Here is an 18,438-nt window from a genome sequence, read left to right as displayed (position 1 = left end):
TAGAGAAATTGACGTTACTGTGTTCAAAAATGTTCGGCGTGAATTATCGGATGGGCTGTTCACATGTCAAGAAGTTCAAGGCAACCATTTCGAGCATCTTCTGAACTGTAGGTGGTGCAGCGGACATCCTACTGAATAAACTGCAGATAGAGCTTATGACTAGTTGGATTTATTTTGTTTGTTCAGGATACTCAGACGGTTCATTACGTCTGAAATGACTTTTTCGGTACTGACGAGGAGCAAGTACTCCGAAACCAGTCTATCGGTGGTCGTCTTGACCAAATGAAAATAATTTCTGCTTTTCATATATAGGAAGTAACTTGCGACGAATATACCAAATGGAAGACGTTGTACAGGTGCCTGATGTTTGGAACATGCATTTTATGTACAAACAGAAGGACATTCTCTACTATAAGCAGTTGCGTGAATAAAAATTTGATACTTTATCAGTATTTATTCTTAAAAAATAATACACAATATATAAATTCATATCCATAGTTTTCTCATTTCTTGCACAGTTTGGGGCCACTATTGTATTACCTACTTTTTTGTATCTGATGTGGCTTGCTTTAGCATCTTCATTTTTTCATTTTTCAATAGTTCTTTACTCTTTTTTGTTTCTTTAATTCCTTCTGAAGGAAACTGTCCCTTAGTTAATACTTCATTTCTTTTTTCAATTTGCGGTGGTCGAGTTGGAACTTTCCTTTCAAATTCTTTGATTGTTATCACAGTGTTGTTCAGTTCTTCAAAACCATCCTTTTGGGCGACGTTTTCAGAACCTTCTACGAAGTCCTCGATTTTTTCGTGCTCTTCAGCAGGCGGATATGATTCCTATAAAAGAATTGATAAGGCTTCTTCAGAAACTTCACTTTACATATAAAAAGTGTGAGATTAAAGTACTGTTGAAAACTTACATTACTGGTGATTCAATATGTGACTAGTTTTACTTTCACATTTTGAAATTTCATCGGACTTATATTTCATCCACCTACCCTTATTTATTCACTTTTCTGACTATCAACAAACTTATTATTAGGGATATTATTACTTTATACATTTTCGTTGATGTTGTGATTCCATTCGCGTAAAATGAAAAAAAAAAAACACCAACCATGATTTCCAGAAGAGTTTTTCCACCAGCATAGCCACAGTCTCCTCTTCCAAATATCCATCCAGGAGCTTTTCCTTCGGGATCTTCCAGTAATATTGCATTCCTTGTCGATGTATAAAGTATTCTTGAGATTATGAAAATAATCAACTGTGAAAAACATTATTTTATTTGTTTGTTTCCTTGAAAGGGATCTTTTAAACTTACGTGGGATATGAACACCATTGAACTGAGAAAAATGAATACATTTGTCACTGATCCAATGGGTCTTTTCAAATTATCCAAACACCCTTTAGTGTTTATGGAGTTCACGACTATGGTGGGCTCATCCACCCATATATGGGCATATTGTGCTTGCTGAATAGGATCGTGAAGACACTGCATGGGAAAATCTACTTTACAGCAACTCCACGGAGTAACAGGCAAGGTAAGGATATCCCCGTCTCCTTTAAATCTTGAATGATGAAAAAAATGATTATTACATCACACTATTGAGCAAAATTTCTATTTTCTTTTATATAAGTAACCACCCATTCAAGATATGGACATTCTATGGATATCTAGTTGCTACAAAAATCGATGAAAAAACTTGGAAGTCTTTATTTAAAAAATGAAGCTAATGAATAATATGTCGCATTGCAAGTTGGTGTACCTATATCAGATTATAAAAAATATGAAACAGTATTGAAAGTTCCTCTGGCATTTTTTATATCATTCAAAATGTAGGCGGTAGAGCCGAAAATTTGACAATTCTAGTTTTCGGCGAATATTTTATAAACAACTATTGAAATTGAAAATTTGGAGAAAAACAAATTTTTAGGGCTCTTCATTGATGAAAATCTAAAATTTTATTCCCATGCTTACTTCTACAGTATGGATGAATTTCTTGCTTTTAGTGCTTACATAAATGACTTAGTTTATTTTATACATGTAGTCTTCTCTTTTAAGTTTGTTCAAGATCAAACATTTATGTTTTGCTTTTAGCGTTTTACTTTTGACTAGTCCAATAAGTTTTCTCACGTATTTAGTCTTGTAATTATGTATGTGTGAAAATTTTACTGATTAATAAAACTATTTCTATTTCTGTCGACTACTTATGTAAAGGACTAACAGCAGGATATCATGTAGTGAGAGTTGTTGCAAGAGAGTTAGACACTACTATCACAAGATCAGTTTATTTTGCACAAATTGAGTCCTATTTACGTTATGGAAATTGTTTCTGGGGAAATTGTGCGCAATTTCGTTTCAATATGGTATTCTCTCTACAAAAAAGATCCATCGGATATTTATGCAAGACTAGCTACAGGGATTCATGCCGCCCATTATTTGTGAAGCAAAAAATCTGACAAAAAATCTGACACCCACTCTAGGCCTTGCACTAAATTCTATTGTTTTCAATAGCAAGAAGTTATTTAATCACCTTCCCGTTAATTTAATGCGAATATATCATGGAAAGAAATTCAGAAAGAAAGTAAAAGAATCCCTTGTTGGGAGGCCCTATTATAGTGTGGACGAATTCTACCAAGGCTCTATCGAGTAATTGACATGTAGCTTTGTGTAAACAAGTTATTGAAATCAACACGAAATGGCTATCAATGTTCATTTCGTAGCATTATATATTTACTTTTACTCAATATTCATATATTCATGTACTTATATTCGTATCTGTTCAACTGGGCTTAATATTGTTCTGTCCATCAACTCTAAGCATTATTTGTTAATTGTCCCATATACACGCTTTACTTTAATAGACTTTGCTAATAAGATGTTCAGATCTTGGGTAATGTAGCATATTTTGATTTGATATTCTCGATCTGAAAAGAGATTATTCTAGTTCCCCAAAATAGAAAACTTTTGTCCAATATAACGGACCCTGTAGGTCTTACCATTTCCAAGATAATAATAGTGGCATTAGCTAAGAAAACACACTATATATATATAACAAATACGGTGTTCGAGTTATATTCATTCTAGTCAATTCAATGAATAATTTCGGTTTTGTTGAGAACACTGAGGATATTAGAAATAACTTTCATATCACCAAATTCAAATGTAACGATATTTTACTTACTGTTTCACGGTCTCCGACTTAACATCCACATGATATTTCGTTAGCCACTTCATCTCATGCCAGTCTTCATAGGAATCTATACCGCAGCATTCATTTTTGTACTGAAGTGTATCGATTGTTTCTTTCCATATATTTTCCCGAAGATATTGGCTCATGCCTGTTACGATGGATTGTTTTATGGAGCGGGATAGTTGTTTGTTCATTTTTCTCGCGAAATGAGACACTATAAGCAAATTGAGGACGGTATTTGTTCCTAAACATGACCAGAGAAGAAACAAATTACTTGTGCTTTTTCTGAAAATGAATGAATGTTTTAAAATATTCACTGTCACTGTTTGCAATATCCCTGCCTTGACAATAATGGCTTCGTTTTAATGCGATACTATTTTTGAGAATTTAATGCCTACTATTATGGAAATGTACTATAGTCTATAAGAAATCAATTCGAATGTCCCTTTTCTACACAAGAATGTTGCTGTATTGGAAATGTTAGAAATATTTACTTACTTGTGGGCCTGTCTGAAACACTTTTCGCAAATTTTTATTCCCACTATCCAGTGAAATATCACGTGTGTGCCGTATAGTCCAGTTACAACAAAAGCAAAGTTGATTTCTGATCTCTGCGAATGAAGAATGGGAGACACAGCTATAATTATATACAAAGATGAACCTGTCATTCCACATCCTAGGATTATTTGAAGGATGTTCATTGCCAAGAAGAGGAGACACAAGTTTCTTCTTTGCTTGTGTGACAAAATGAACATTCCCACAGCCATTCTAATTTTTCTCTTAAAAACGTTTGTAAAAGGTAAATTTTTGGTACATTGTCAATGTGACGAATACAAAAGTCAATTTCCACTTCTCGAATAGAAAAAACTCAATAGTACATGGGACTGGGTTGAAAATAGAATTTATTTAATTCTGAAAAGAAACTGTCAGTGATTTTGTGTGAAACAAAAATAAAGGTTCTTAGAACTGATTCTGGGTCTTCAAAGAATGCTGTTATTTTTATGAGTTGCTGAGTGAGTGGTATTTAATTTGGTAACCTGAATTTTTTATGATATTTACAATCAAAACCTCAATCATTATATTCATATATTTTATTTGTCTCTTCTATTTTCTGTACGTAATATTTATATATTTTTTATACTTTTATTTTACTGGGTGTTCGCCTATTGAAAATTAATTTTATATCATTATTGTCGTACAATAAACTACTGATATAACCCTCAGTTGGACTTTGTTAACAAGTTCATAAATTCAAAAATTTGTTGAACTTCCAGGATTTAATAAATTCATTACATAAAGATACCTTCAATTAGATCTGAATGTCAGTATACTGCCGAGAGACTTTATGAATAAGGTGATTTTTTTCTTCTCAAAAGAATGTATTCATCCATCAATTTCTATTTTGTTCCCTTCAAAGTAGCCCTCTTCAGATATAATATACTTGTGCCAGCGTTTATTCTTATTCCATTTCTCGAAGTAGTTCTGATATGCACCTTTTGGTATGTCCTCGAGATCTCCTCAATCGTCGCTCTTTCATGGGTCTCTTCAATCTTGGGAACAGAAAAAAGTCGCAGGGACCAAATCTGGTGAATATGGTGGCTAAGGCATGATTACAGTGGTTTTTTTTTGGCCAACAAATTACGAACAAGCAGTGATGAGTAAGCAGGTGCATTTGTTTTGCAGTTTATTAATAATTGAGACACTATCGTTTTTTTTGTGATATACGCCAATCTAGAGCTTTCCCTCTGGAACCATATACTTTCGGTTATTGTTCTTTCAAATCGATATGAATAATTTGAGAGTTCAGTAAATATAAATAGAACTCACATATTTCAAAAGTTATCAGTTATATCCACATAATTAAGTATCAGGAATGTGACAAAGTGGAAATTTCATAATGATACGCTCCTTATATAAAACATTATTTATTTTCTTTTCGCTTTAACATAAATTTTTGTACATGATGATTCGCTATGTCAAATAATACTGTATGTTTCCTAACTGTGTTATTAATGATGGCTCTCCTATAACACTTCAGTAGCGACATATCTTCTTCTATGGGATCCAGAAACAGGTTTATATCACCAAAATACTGAAATTATGAAAACATAAATTAAAAATTAGATCTTTGAAAACTAAACTGAAAACAAACACAATTTAATATATAGAGTGACGATTGAAATAAATGGCAAAAAATATTTCCACACAAACAAGTTTACATACATCGTTCCAATATATAATAGTTTCTAGATGCAGGACTATTCTCAATCATATATAATGTTAAATATTATGTTACAAATGCTGAGTTATTTAGAGCTCTCTGACCTATGTAGTGTACACCTTTTAATAGCCACTAATAATACATTTTTCCAGAAAGGAATTTATTAATATTTTAACAGTCATTTCAACTTTTGTTCACAGTTTCTTCGATTATTATATATTATAGACAGATAGACATATACTTTATTGTCCAAGAAAATGCAATCTTATTGACAAAGCTTGATAAAAAATCTGATATGTATTGCACTTCAAAGAATAAAAGAAAAGAAACAATTCAAAAACACAAATACTTAGAAACACAATTTGAGCAAAACTAAGTTCACGTATCTAATAGATAAAATATAACAATAAAAAATATAACAGACAAAATAGTTTGTGTAGTCCATTTCAAAAAATGTAAATAACAAATATACACAATTTGAACATTAGTGCACATATTATGGCAATAAGATATATCCCAGTATAAAATATAATTTAAAGTATAAGTGTCAATATAAACAACAAAAAAATATCTATATTAAATCACAGCAAAGTTCCATTGTAATATTCATCAAGATTCTAGTATGCTTCAGTTGCAAGGGCATCTTCAACAAGATTTATGAACTTTTTTAGCTTTTTTCCTTCCTAATTTCGTAAGCTATGTGATTATACAGCTTTTTACTGACACAAATTAAAGAATACTTTGTCTGGCTTATTTTTGGAACAGGAAGATGTATTTTATTTTCTGTTACTTGCCTGGTTATATCATCTATATGTTCCGGAGTTCCAACCATATTATGTTTTTTGTAAATCAGGCAAACAGTTTCAAGTATGAAAATACAAGTAACAGTAAGAATTTTTTTCTCTCAAAAATAATGGTCTGCATGACTCATGGACTCCCACCTTGCATAAGTATCTAACCGCTCGCTTTTGCAAAACAAACACTGAATGAAAAAGTTGCTGACTGCAAAATCCCCAGAAGGCAACACCATATCTCAGGTGGGACACAATAAGGGAATGATATACCATTTTTGTTGTGGATGAACTCGGTTCATTTGAAACTATTCGAAGTGCATAACATCCTGATGGCAATTTTTTTATTCAAAGCTGAATAATGTTGATAAAATTTTAATTTGTTATCCATGAAGAATCCCAGGAATTTGGATTGGTTTTTATTCTCAAGAATTTGTCCTTTCAAGTATAAATTGTTGATATTACGGCTGAAGGTGAGTGGGTTTGTTTTTTTAAATATTAAAGCACAAGTAGTTTGTGTCACACCATTTTTTCACAACTTGTAAATCACTAGAGATAGTTTCTTTCATATTAGAAGTATTTTTTCCATGCCAAAGGAGCGTGGTGTCATCCGCAAAGATCGTAAAAATTCCTTGAATTGAGGAACAAGGCCGTTTACATAAATAAGGAAAAGAATCGGGCCCAGTACTGATCCTTGTGGAACGCCCCATAAGATATCCTTAGTGTGTGATAGTTTTTTGTTCGATCTTACAAACTGTTCAATTTATAATAACAATAATGTAATAAATGCATACAACTAACTTACTTGTTCTGAAGATACATTAAAAATTTGAACTGCTCCCATATATTCTGACCAGAGCGTCTTTCTGAGCTGAACATTGTGCCTCTGAGCCAAAGGCACCAATATAACAATTCCAAAAAGACTGTCACCGTAACTAACACCCTGATATTGTTCCAACAGTTGCGTATATAAATCTTGAAAATTACTCAGACCTACAAAAAACTCATGCATAGTTTCAATTTCATTGAACTAGTTTTGATACCTACCTTGAATCTCTTTTGTGAAGTTGAGTTCTCTCTCACACTTTGTAATTATGTTCTTGAAGCAGAGTTCCAGCAACTCGTGAATTTCTTTCGTCAAAAACAAACTGTCGCTACCCAAAAAGACACAGGCTAACCTACAAAATTTGTCTGTTGGATTTATTGTGGATGCTAGGAAAGGAAAATAGGTTTCGTATATTAAAATCCATCTCAGGCAGTTTCTTATAGTGAAAATCTGCTGAGCTTCTTCAGCATTGTCTTTGTTTTTTATCTCGTTCGAGTAGAGAACCAAAATGGGCGTGTATATCCAGTCGATAGGAATGACGTTGCCTATGCTTATATCTAGACAGCAAGTAGACGATAAATCTGGAACATCCTGGAAAATGTTTTTATTTAATATAAAGAGCGCTGCTGGGACTATTTACTACTCACATTGTTCAAACCAAGTACAAGAGTATAAACTTCAAGAATTTCACTCAAGTTACTCAGGGAGATTTCCAAATTAACGCTCCTCTGACTGATATCCAAATGTTCCAAGAGAACATCGCTGGGATAGAACTTGGAGCAGAAAACGATATTTCGAAGCAGGAATTCAATGTCTGGTTTCTGGTCGGAAGTGAAAACTGACAAACATTTCACGGCCAGTTCGTAAAAAATTGAGGTGTCTAGATTCTCTTTCACAGGCACTGACGATTTTAAAATATTCATGAGAAGGATACTTTCAGGCCTTGCGAACCAGTTGTTGGTGAGATAGTACTTCTCCAGTTTTTGTAGAGATGCTAGATACTTTTGTATATTCGTGTGTCTAAGAAAACTCAGTTTTACCTAAAATTGAGAATAAAGCACGTTTCATAACTGGTAATGTGTACAAGTATGTTTATATGACGAAGTTTATTATAGATTCTGCCTCAACAAGCATTCAATAGTATTCTTTCTCGTCCAAACAACTGTCCATTTGAAAAAAAAATCTGTTTAAATCTTTTTTTCGTTAACCAGCTACCCTCCTGACTCAGAGTACAATCATCTTATGCCACTGTCAACATTTCAAGTGTCTTCGACTACTTGCTTGAATTTTTCCACAAAATTGATGCAAATTCTTTGATCTACTTTTTTGATTGCCAAAGAAAAGAATTTGAAACAATTTTTGTTTCTCTGAGCGTTTGTGCGTGCTAATCTCAAATAGCTGAACCAATTTGGTATAGTTTTCATAAATGTATTGGGGCTAGCTTCATGTAACATTTACTGTTTAATTCATTTCAATTAGTTCATAAATAAAAAAATTCTGTCAATTCAAAGAATTATTTCAAACATTTGTTTGACTGAAATTTTGGTCCAATATTTACAGTTTGTAAAACGATCTTTTTATAAATCAAACATAGCTGAATATACGACAACTTTTTGCTGTTGGAAAATCTGGGAAAATTCTAGAGAAACCTTCATCTGAAATTTGATACTATATATCAAGAGTGATAGACATTTATATGTTTCGTTTTTCCATTATGCTTACATAATTAACTTTTGTATGATGCCATGAAAAATACACAGTTCATTAATGACTGGATTCCCCATAATGAAATCTAATTTCATTTACAATTGAGTCGTAAAATCAAAATGGAAAATATGCTTATATGTATTCATTACATGAATGTTTTTCCGTTTCTCTTTATCTTTGCAGAATCATATATCTCACCTGTTTATCATTAGTAACATTCACATAAACCGAGACTGCATATAAATAAGGAAGACAACTATTTGTTTGGATTATTGGCACAACATGCTCCATGGTGTGCCAAGCTGCTGCTTCTAGAGTTTTCAAGTTACTACTACATTTAAGTGTTTCATAGTTGTTCAAAAGCATGGATCCACTTCTGTAAGAAAAAACATTACATTTGGTGTCAGGTGTGTGATAATTCCCCAAGTATAGATAGGAAAATGTTTACCTTATATTATCTGTAATTCTGTTGAAACCTTGGGATTCTATCATCTGCTTAATGAATCCATCGATAACGGTGCTTTGCTGATACTGTTGTATGCTCGACATACAATAGACTAAAGAAGCAATCAGCTGTAGTTTTCCACACTTGAATAAAAACAGGTCAATTTCAAATAAAAGTTACAGTCATCAAGCCTCTCACCACAAATTTTTCCAACTTAGCAAATTGATTGCACCATTTTGGAATGCACTTTTCGATTAACACAGGCAGAAAAGGTGAAGCCAGAGAATAATTTTTCTCTACTACTTTTGACAGCAATATCAGCAAAGCAGCTATATGTCCTTGTCTCACGTAAGTCATTTCCATTTCTAAATTAGTATTTTTAAAATGATAATCTAACAGATGGAGTAAAACCGGTTGAAAAACACTGAAATAGTCCAAAGCTAGCCCATAATGTAGAAGCACGCTCCAAAAGTTAAGACATTCAGTTTGTAATCTCAAACCATTAACGTTGGAGGAGAACGTATCATTTGATAAATAAAGAGTTATCGAGTCCAAAACTTTGTACCTGAAACGATGAAAATAATAATAAAAATTAAAATAAAAAATCAAACACTAACCTCGAAATCAATTTTGAAGCTAACGTTTTACTTCTTGACGAAATAATCCTCAGTAATTTCACTGCTTGAAGGATGGGCAGACCATAAGCGGAGGTGGCTGAACCTGTTTGAAAATTTCAAGTGACAAACTCTTTGTTGGATCAATATCGATGATACTCACTTTTTTTGGTAACCTCTGGTACAAAATTTTTCGTTATGCTGTTCATCAAATCTTCACAATTGAATATTTTCATTAATACAAATTCAGAATCTCTAGCAAGCCGTATCAAAATATCCAAACAGTATACTATCGTTTCCAGGGGAGGCTTTACAGTATTTATAATGTATCTAGAATGAAATTCATTTCGTCATAAAATCTTACAATAGATAAGATAGGATAATTAATTGATGTTTTAGATGTATACAAATAAGAGAGGTCATATATACACACATACATTATTATCCAAGAATGAATATTATACTGTTTCGCCGTTTATTTGTGTTTCTTTGGATAAGACAGCTATATTCTCGTCAGTAGAATAAACACAATTAGAAATCAATACATATTTCAGATGATTTTCGAACAAGTATTGATATAACTTTTTGACATGGGAAGGTAGAATATTGTATAAGTTGACATCGATAGAGTTTCTGCTTGACTTTTTCAGTGTGAATCTAGTGGCCCTCAACAAGTCACATCCTCTAGTCTCATGATCGTGGAAATCAAAATTTCTGTTTAATTTTGATTCATTTTTATGAATATGAAAAGTTGATACAGATAAATTAAAGGTACTGTCATTATTTTCATCGTAAAGAAATTAGGTCTACAGGAGTCTAAGAAACCAGCCCCAGATAATATCCTTACGGCCTTTTTTTGTAATATAAATATCCTATTTGCATTAGTACTATTTCCCCGGAGAATTGTTCTATATGAGATGTGAGAATGGAAAAAAGCGTAGTAAGCTGATAATAGCTCCTGTTGAGAGATTATATCTTTCAATTTTCGAAGAAGAAATAGATATTGACATGTTTTGAAGAAGCCTTACAGAGGACAGGGTACGAGATCAAGTCAGTTATACATATCAAAGGGGAATATCATAATTACAGATAATATTCATCCGTATGACGCATTGAAAAGTTGAGGATGGAAATTTAGGGGGGAGGGGTTCTGCTAAAGCTGTCAACAAGAAAGTAAGAACAGGACATCTCTAACTGTACTTTTTCAGTTGTGTATATTTTTTATTAATTTAATTTTATTTTTTCAAAAAGAAACTATAAGAATAGAATAGATAATAATAAAATTATTATCTATGATGGAAATAAAGGTCTTCATTATTGTTATTATTATTGACGGAATTGATGAAGAAACTTTTTCAACTTTGACAGTCCTATCTTTTTTGTTTTTTTATGTACTTTGCATATGATTATATGTTAAGTTATTGTATTTTGTCAAAAATTGATTGTTTTACATACATTCACTTGTAATAATTATCTTCAAACTTAGTTAGAAATAATTTACTGTTTGTTACACAATATAGCTTCGATATTTTTCATCTATTTACCATGATTCAATGTAACTTTATTGCCTAAAGAAGGATAAATATTACCGTCTTCTATATAAAAATTAGGTGGAATTTTTGGAAAGAAAGCTTTTGGCTTTCTACCTTTCCATCTTCATACAAACAATGTGGGAATCTTCAAAGAAAGGAAGAAAATAATTAATTTCAAAATAAACACTTTACTAAGGTGTGTAGATCATGCATAGATGTAACTTTCAGATTGGTGCTGGAGAGGCAATAAGACAAGTGCCATTGAGGATGACTGTGTTCCATGTAAGTGAAATTTCAACTCTTTCATATTGTATGAATGATATCTGATTCAATTCCATGATGAATGGTTGGAGTACAAATTGAATAGGAAAAAGTGTTTTGTACAATTCAATGTTCATATGAAAGTAGTTGTTTCTAAAGGGTTTTCTCTTCCAGTTTGTGTCTGAAAGTTACTTCTCAGCAAAAAGTTTATTTTGAAATTGTTTTCTTCCTTCCTCTGGAAAATTCCCACATTTTGTGTATGAAGATAGAGAAGTACAAAACCAAAACTTTCTTTCGTGAAAATTAATCTCTCCTAAAAATACACCCTTTTCAATTTCGGTGAATTTCTACATCAGTACAGACTCATCTCATGTAGATTTGGAAGAACGAATACATTTTTAAAGGTTTTATATTTTTTTTTCAAATCAGTCTTTTTACTGAACCAAACCTTCAAAACGAATAATTCCACAAGTAAAATTCACATTGCAAGTATAATAGAAATAAATGTAATCATTGTAAACTGTCCTCTTTCTCCCTACATTATGGAAAATAATGCCAGATCTGCCAAAACTCCTTCTTTATGCATCCCATTAGTGAATATGACATAATTGATTTGATAAAAACACTAAAAAAACTCGGGTGCAAGTGGTTATGATGAGATTTCAAACAAGCTCCTAAAAAAATGTGCTCATGAGTTATCATATCCGCAGCATCACATCATTAACCTATCACTAGAATATGGGAATGTTTCCTGACAAACAGAAAATTGCTAATGTTGTACCAATTTATACCAAAATTTGTATGAAAACTATAGCATTAGTTTGCTTTCTAGTGTATCAAAAGTATTTGAGTTGAATATCAAAAATCAATTAATTTCCTTCTTTTCTATGAATAACATTCTCTCATCAAACCAACATGGATTCACAAGGAATAAGAGTACAGAAACAGCTCTATGTGACTTCAGTGAACACATTATAAATGCTCTTGATTGCAAATTACACATTTGTAGTTTATTTATAGATTTTTCAAGAGCTTTTGACACCGTGAACTACTGCTACAGAAATTGGAACGATATGGCGTGAGAGTGACTGCTCACAAGTTAATTCAATCGTATCTGCAAAGCAGAATTCAATGAGTTATTGTTGACGTCACTGTGAGTGAACCACGGGCAAGGTGTCCCTCAAGGATCTATACTCGGACCACTTCTCTTCATCATTTTTGCGAATGACTTGTTTCATTATTTTCAACAACTTTCATCAGTACATGTGGTAACATATGCGGATGATACAAATTTCCTTTTAACAGAGAAAGACTCGGCAACTATATCAGATATTACTGGAAAGGTATACCAGCAAGTTATAACATGGGCAAGTAAAAATCACCTGAAACTCAATATAACTAAAACTGTGCTGATGAAATTTACTATGGTTACAAATGAGTCCGAGTTTTTCAGTATATATGAGGATGATGATTTTCATGTAGAATCCTCTTAAGAAACTAAATTATTAGGCATCACAGTTGATTACAGACTCACCTGGACACCACATATCGACTCACTTTGTGAAAAACTACGTAAAAATTGTTGTGCGTTAAGATTTTTGTCTAACTACTGTATTGCTGATATCTTGTTGAGTCTGTACTATGCTACTATTCATTGTCATTTACGATATGGGATTTTGAATTGGGGTACGGGATCGTCTGTGGAAAGGATTTTCATATTACAAAAGTCGGCAGTTCTAATAATTGCTAAACTTGGATGGAGAGTCTTGCAGGAGCTCTTTCAAAATCCTGAAACTTCTTACGGGTGTTGGGATATATGTTTATGAATTATATATTTTTGTTTATAATAACAAATCACGTGATTATCCAACTAGTTGCTAGTACCTCAATCACATTGAACAGCCTTCTACGCTCTATTGAAAGACAAATGTGCTTCTGCAGTTGAACATATATCAGAATTTTTCAATTATCATGATTTATTTTTTAATTCGGATAAAACAAATATTATTCGTTTTCATAATAGACAAAATAGGATGGAAGACTTCAGTTTCAGTGCTGATAATGTGACATACTCAAAATCGAATAAAAGTGTTAAATTCCTGGGTATTCTTCTTGATGAAAACTTGAACTGGAATGCTCATTGCCAGCATCTAATTTCTAAGCTTAATTCAATGAAATTTCTATTTATGAATCTGCGGACAGTTTTAACTACCACTCAACTAATGAGCATTTATTATGCTCAAGTAGATTCAAGACTGAGGTATGGTGTCTGCTTCTGGGGTGGGTCATCCATGACTCATAACGTATTCATTGCTCAAAAACGCATTATACGGTGTATTGCGAATGTCTCAAGGAGAGAATCTTGCAGACAAATTTTCAAAAATTATCACATCATAACACTCACATCTGTTTATATATTTGAAATATGCAGCTACATATTCAAAAACAAAACACATTTCAAAATGAATAAAAATGTTCATCACTATGACACTAGAACAAAAAATAGATTTCATGTGCCATATGCAAGACTAAGAATAACTTCATTTGCACCAGAATACATTGGAATAAAAATATTCGACAAACTGCCCGATCATTTAAGGGAAGAACATAATTATGTGATGTTTAAGAGAAATTTAAAGAGTTTTCTAATTGAACAATGTTTTTATTCATTGAATGAATTTTTTAGATTAGATAAGTAGGGTATTATTTTAGTTTTAAGGTGTTGTTTCAACTTGTATGTTTCTTATACTCTGTTTTTATCTTTATTTTTATTTCTTTTATTGACTATTCCTATACAATGTATATTGTCTACACGGAAATAAAGTATTATTATTATTACTACCAGAAAAGCCATCTTTATTTCGGACCGAAAATGTTCAACAAATTAGACTTAAATATAAACGCAGCCCCAAATATAAATATTTTGAAATCAAGATTAAAAACTTCAATTGAAAAAAATTGCTACTCCTCGGAAGAATTTTATCGATGATTTAATCCCTACCCATGTTATTTATGTTTCTTGTTAATTTGGCAAATCATTTGTAAATACCTATAGTTTTTTTTAAGCTGACGTTTTCCTTGTTATTGTATATTGGAAGATATGTTTTTTCATCTTTTTTTCCATTGTACCTTTCAACAAGTGAAATATTTGATATTAAATAAATAAATTTACGAAAGAAGTAACACCTCACCTTATTCTTGTCAGTATTTCCGTTCTCGCCAGACACCTAACAATATTTTTTTCCGCCAATTGTTGGTCATTTACTGTGTAGTCATCTTCCATTGCGTTGTCCACTGCTATGATCGGCTGCACAAAACCCAAACCGAATCCCAAAAGACTGTCCAAGCATGTTTCATCCACCTGGGAATATATTAAATTTCTCATTGCTTTGATACCAGCATTGAGCACAGCCGAAGTGTTGTCATCCAGACAGAATCGAATAACAAAAAACATCTGTTCTATGGGAATGTCCAGGATCTCGTCATAAACACCTGTCGAGTTTAGGGATAGGATATTTGCAATGCTGTTGAGAGCTAGGATTTTTTGCTGGATTACGCTTGACCTGGAACATTTTACATAGAAATATTATGAAAAATCGATGGAAGTTCAAAACCGGCAGGTATATTCTGCTAAAAATCTATCTTAGAAAAATGACTTGACTTTTTGCCAATTTTTCAAATTTTATCGAGTACATCTTGTTTTGTGAGAAAACCTATACAAGGGATTAAGCTTACTCATAATAGAAACAAATCATGTAGAACTTGAACAGAGAACTGTTTAATTTCCACACCTTTGAATTCTGTGAATTGACATACAAGGGTATGTATACTTGATATGTAATGCGATAAGTTAACTTTAATTTTTCATCAGACATTTGTAGTAATTCAATGTTTACAGAATAAATATTTCAAAGGCACAAAATTTATCTACGTGCAGAGTATATTTATACAAATTTGTTACTTGCATAAAATTTTTACTTTTTTAAGCTTGTCAACTATTATTCAGGCCTATTTCTTTGCAGACAACCTCATATCATCATGTTCGCAGAGAATCAGCTCATATTTTGATATAAGATTTATTCATTAAACAGGCAAGTATAAATTACTAGTATTGATTTTCCTGCTGCACCAATGCCAACGCAATGAAAAATAGCGAAACCAACGTTTTTTCTAGGCTTCATATTTTCAATTAGTATCAAATTAAACAATCGCGATTTCATTTTCAACATACTGAATTTTATGTAAAACACTTTACATTTATTAAACAGCTGGGTGAAGGTCTAATCTTCTTCTAACATGTGAGAAGAAATAAATACAGTTACGATGATGCAAACCCCGATGTTTTAGATTTTTAACCTATTCTAAATAGCCAACTCATTAGAAAGATGATACACATTTTCAAACAGAATAATATCAACATAAATAGAGATTTAAAAGGTTTGGATGCTTTTCATTTTGATTTGTTGGATCAGATTTTTCAACAAAATCGAATGAGAAATGAACCGATGATGAAATTATAAGTTTTCTGAACGACAGTCTTTTCGAAAGTTCTGTAGTTGTGAAAGTTTCACGATGTTTGTCCCGTTTTCATTTGTTGCTTTGTATCTATTTTGCTTGAGAAATGTAGAGTATTTTATCACTGAATTACAAAGAAAAACTGTAGGTTTAGCTATTCATTTTTTGAAAATGAATAGTAAGTAATATATATTGACATGTACCTAGGTTTTCTTACAAAATCATCCCTAAAGCCGACTTGTTTTTTATAGGTATTTTCATAATTCCCAACCAAACTACCATAAGTTGGTAATATCAGTTGGCTTACCAAATGTCTTTCTTATAAAGAAAATATGTTTACCTAGACAGCTGGAATAATTCCTGTAAAGTATAGCCTGGTCTGCCAGGCTCATCTCCGTGATGATACAAGATTCTATTTTTCTCGTTTATATCATTTTCAGAGTATGGCATAAGCCATCCCTCAAAGTCAAACCTGAAGCAAAAACGTGATGGAATTTCATTACAAGACAAGAACTTTACATTTTACCTAGCTTCAAACTGCTCAGATTTTTTCAATTTTGGTATGTCAATATTCTTCATCCAGGCCAATTTATTTGTTTCAATAACATCAAAATTCAACCACTTTTCAGCCTTAGGTTGAGCGAGAACATCACTGGGGGTTTCAATATCTGCAATATCAATATTTTCTGCAATTTCATTTTGTTCTTTGATAGTGGGGTTGCGAGTTTCCACTTTCTCTTTTTTTCGTCTTGATTTTAAGTATGATAAGATAGCGGGATCCATTGTGGCAATGAGTTTTTCACGTTCTTCTAGGATCTCTTTTTCCGACATTGTTTTCATCAGATTCACATTTTCTTCATGAATCTGTTTACTGTCTGACCCTGTTACAACATAACTCTCGGAAGGTAAATGTTTAACAGTTTCAAGGGAATAATTCTCAGTTTTCTCTTTGATTGATACAGAATTTTCAGTTATTGGAATGCTATCAACATCCATTGGAAATTCTTCTTTTTTTTGCTTCTTGAATTGTCGTGAAAATATACTGCCCTGGCCAGATTTGACAGTGAGCTGGAAATTTTTTTAGATGAAAAATGAAAGCAAAGTGCTAATGATATATGGCGATAGTGTACACACATTGTTTTGTCGTGAAGATTGAAAACGTCCAAACTTTGAAAAGCCCGGATAATAAAATATTACCTTTGTACAAGTGTGTATACTACAGTCATCAAAGTAAATATTCAAAAAACAGTACATCTCTTCTTTTCGCTTGTGGAAAACCCTTTTCTTTGTTAAACTTGGGCATTGGAATAGGAAGTGTAGATTTTATGGTAATTTTATTCAATTTGAAATCGCTTGGTATAGCTTCAAATGTGTTTGCTAGTTGTTCCTGGATATCTGCTTCCAGTTTTTCATTTTGTTCTTTGGCTTTGAGGGTAACATCATCACTTTTATTACTAACGACGGTAGCAGCAGGCTTTATTTTATTCTCAGCCTTATTTTTCTCGAATTCCTCTTGCAAACGCAGCAAGTCTTCCTCTGTTTCGCCTGGTTTTGGCCGTGCATACATTTTTGTAAATAGACAACTATTATTATTTATTATTATACAAATATTGTGAGGTTATTCTACCATTTATTCATCTTATGACCACAAACCATAGAGTAGGTGGTTTGTGCTTATGACCTTTTGTTTCTTCTTTTTTGGTTTATTGGGCTCGGTAACTGGACCATTATACCGATCCGACGATTATGTAATTGGTTACATTGGACATTTTCGAATTCTTTTATCATACATTTTCATAAATATTATAGGACTGACGACTTCGTCGATATCCAGCCTGGTTACTGGCGTAGGGGGGCATCAATCCTCCCAATACGTATTTCATTTCTGTTTTCAATGGACAGTTACATTATTTTAGATTACACAACCCTTTTTGACTCCATTCCGACTACGACATCCACGTGCAATCTTTGAGGGCGGTCGTTATCGGTACAATCGTCCACTGTCGGGGTCAAAAAGAAAGTCCTCTTGTATGGCCTTTACTGTAAAAGAAACTAGGTAGAATCTTTGTTTTTCATCCATCAGCTCGTCATACTAAATATTATGAACTTATTATAATGACTGAGGAAGTCAAAGTAACCTCCTTAATACCATTTATTCACCTAATTTGTTGGAGATACCAGAGTTGATCTGAATTAGCGAGGCTAGAATATCAACGAAAAACTCCGTTGCAAATCTTCCATCTCATACAAATATCACATAATTCAACTTTGAAAATTTCTCCGCCTTCGAATAATCGATAAAGCATTTTTTCAAATTACCAGATTATTTCTACCAGCA

At 32.5% G+C, this 18,438-nt stretch overlaps 2 protein-coding genes across 3 annotated transcripts; both read right to left on the bottom strand.

The window, feature by feature from the left end:
• Positions 1 to 434: 434 nt before the first annotated feature.
• Tsp33B (Tetraspanin 33B) lies at positions 435 to 4,044 on the bottom strand. Its single transcript, XM_023173089.2, has 5 exons — positions 3,687 to 4,044; positions 3,180 to 3,473; positions 1,316 to 1,562; positions 1,112 to 1,258; positions 435 to 831 (listed from the first exon to the last, which is right to left on the bottom strand). The coding sequence occupies exons 1-5, from the start codon at positions 3,953 to 3,955 to the stop codon at positions 541 to 543; spliced, it is 1,248 nt and encodes a 415-aa protein (XP_023028857.2). The 5' UTR covers positions 3,956 to 4,044; the 3' UTR covers positions 435 to 540.
• Positions 4,045 to 5,097: 1,053 nt separating this feature from the next.
• Positions 5,098 to 18,052, bottom strand: LOC111517013 (RNA polymerase II-associated protein 1). Of its 2 annotated transcripts, none has more exons than XM_023173074.2 (13): positions 17,353 to 18,052; positions 16,627 to 17,168; positions 16,441 to 16,572; positions 14,777 to 15,148; positions 9,956 to 10,122; positions 9,796 to 9,898; positions 9,377 to 9,743; positions 9,182 to 9,321; positions 8,932 to 9,109; positions 7,674 to 8,066; positions 7,248 to 7,617; positions 7,006 to 7,193; positions 5,098 to 5,280 (listed from the first exon to the last, which is right to left on the bottom strand). In XM_023173074.2, the coding sequence occupies exons 1-13, from the start codon at positions 17,665 to 17,667 to the stop codon at positions 5,110 to 5,112; spliced, it is 3,438 nt and encodes a 1,145-aa protein (XP_023028842.1). In that variant the 5' UTR covers positions 17,668 to 18,052; the 3' UTR covers positions 5,098 to 5,109. The 2 variants fall into 2 exon arrangements, with proteins under 2 accessions (XP_023028842.1, XP_023028847.1); XM_023173079.2 differs by having other exon boundaries at positions 17,298 to 17,437.
• Positions 18,053 to 18,438: the final 386 nt, after the last annotated feature.

The sequence above is a fragment of the Leptinotarsa decemlineata genome, unplaced genomic scaffold, assembly GCF_025532065.1.
Source record: "Leptinotarsa decemlineata unplaced genomic scaffold, Ldec_3_MD MMD2_tig00001064_RagTag_RagTag, whole genome shotgun sequence".
NCBI lineage: Eukaryota > Metazoa > Arthropoda > Insecta > Coleoptera > Chrysomelidae > Leptinotarsa > Leptinotarsa decemlineata.
Note: the sequence above shows the minus strand (reverse complement) of the source record. Positions and strands in the feature narration are given on the sequence as shown.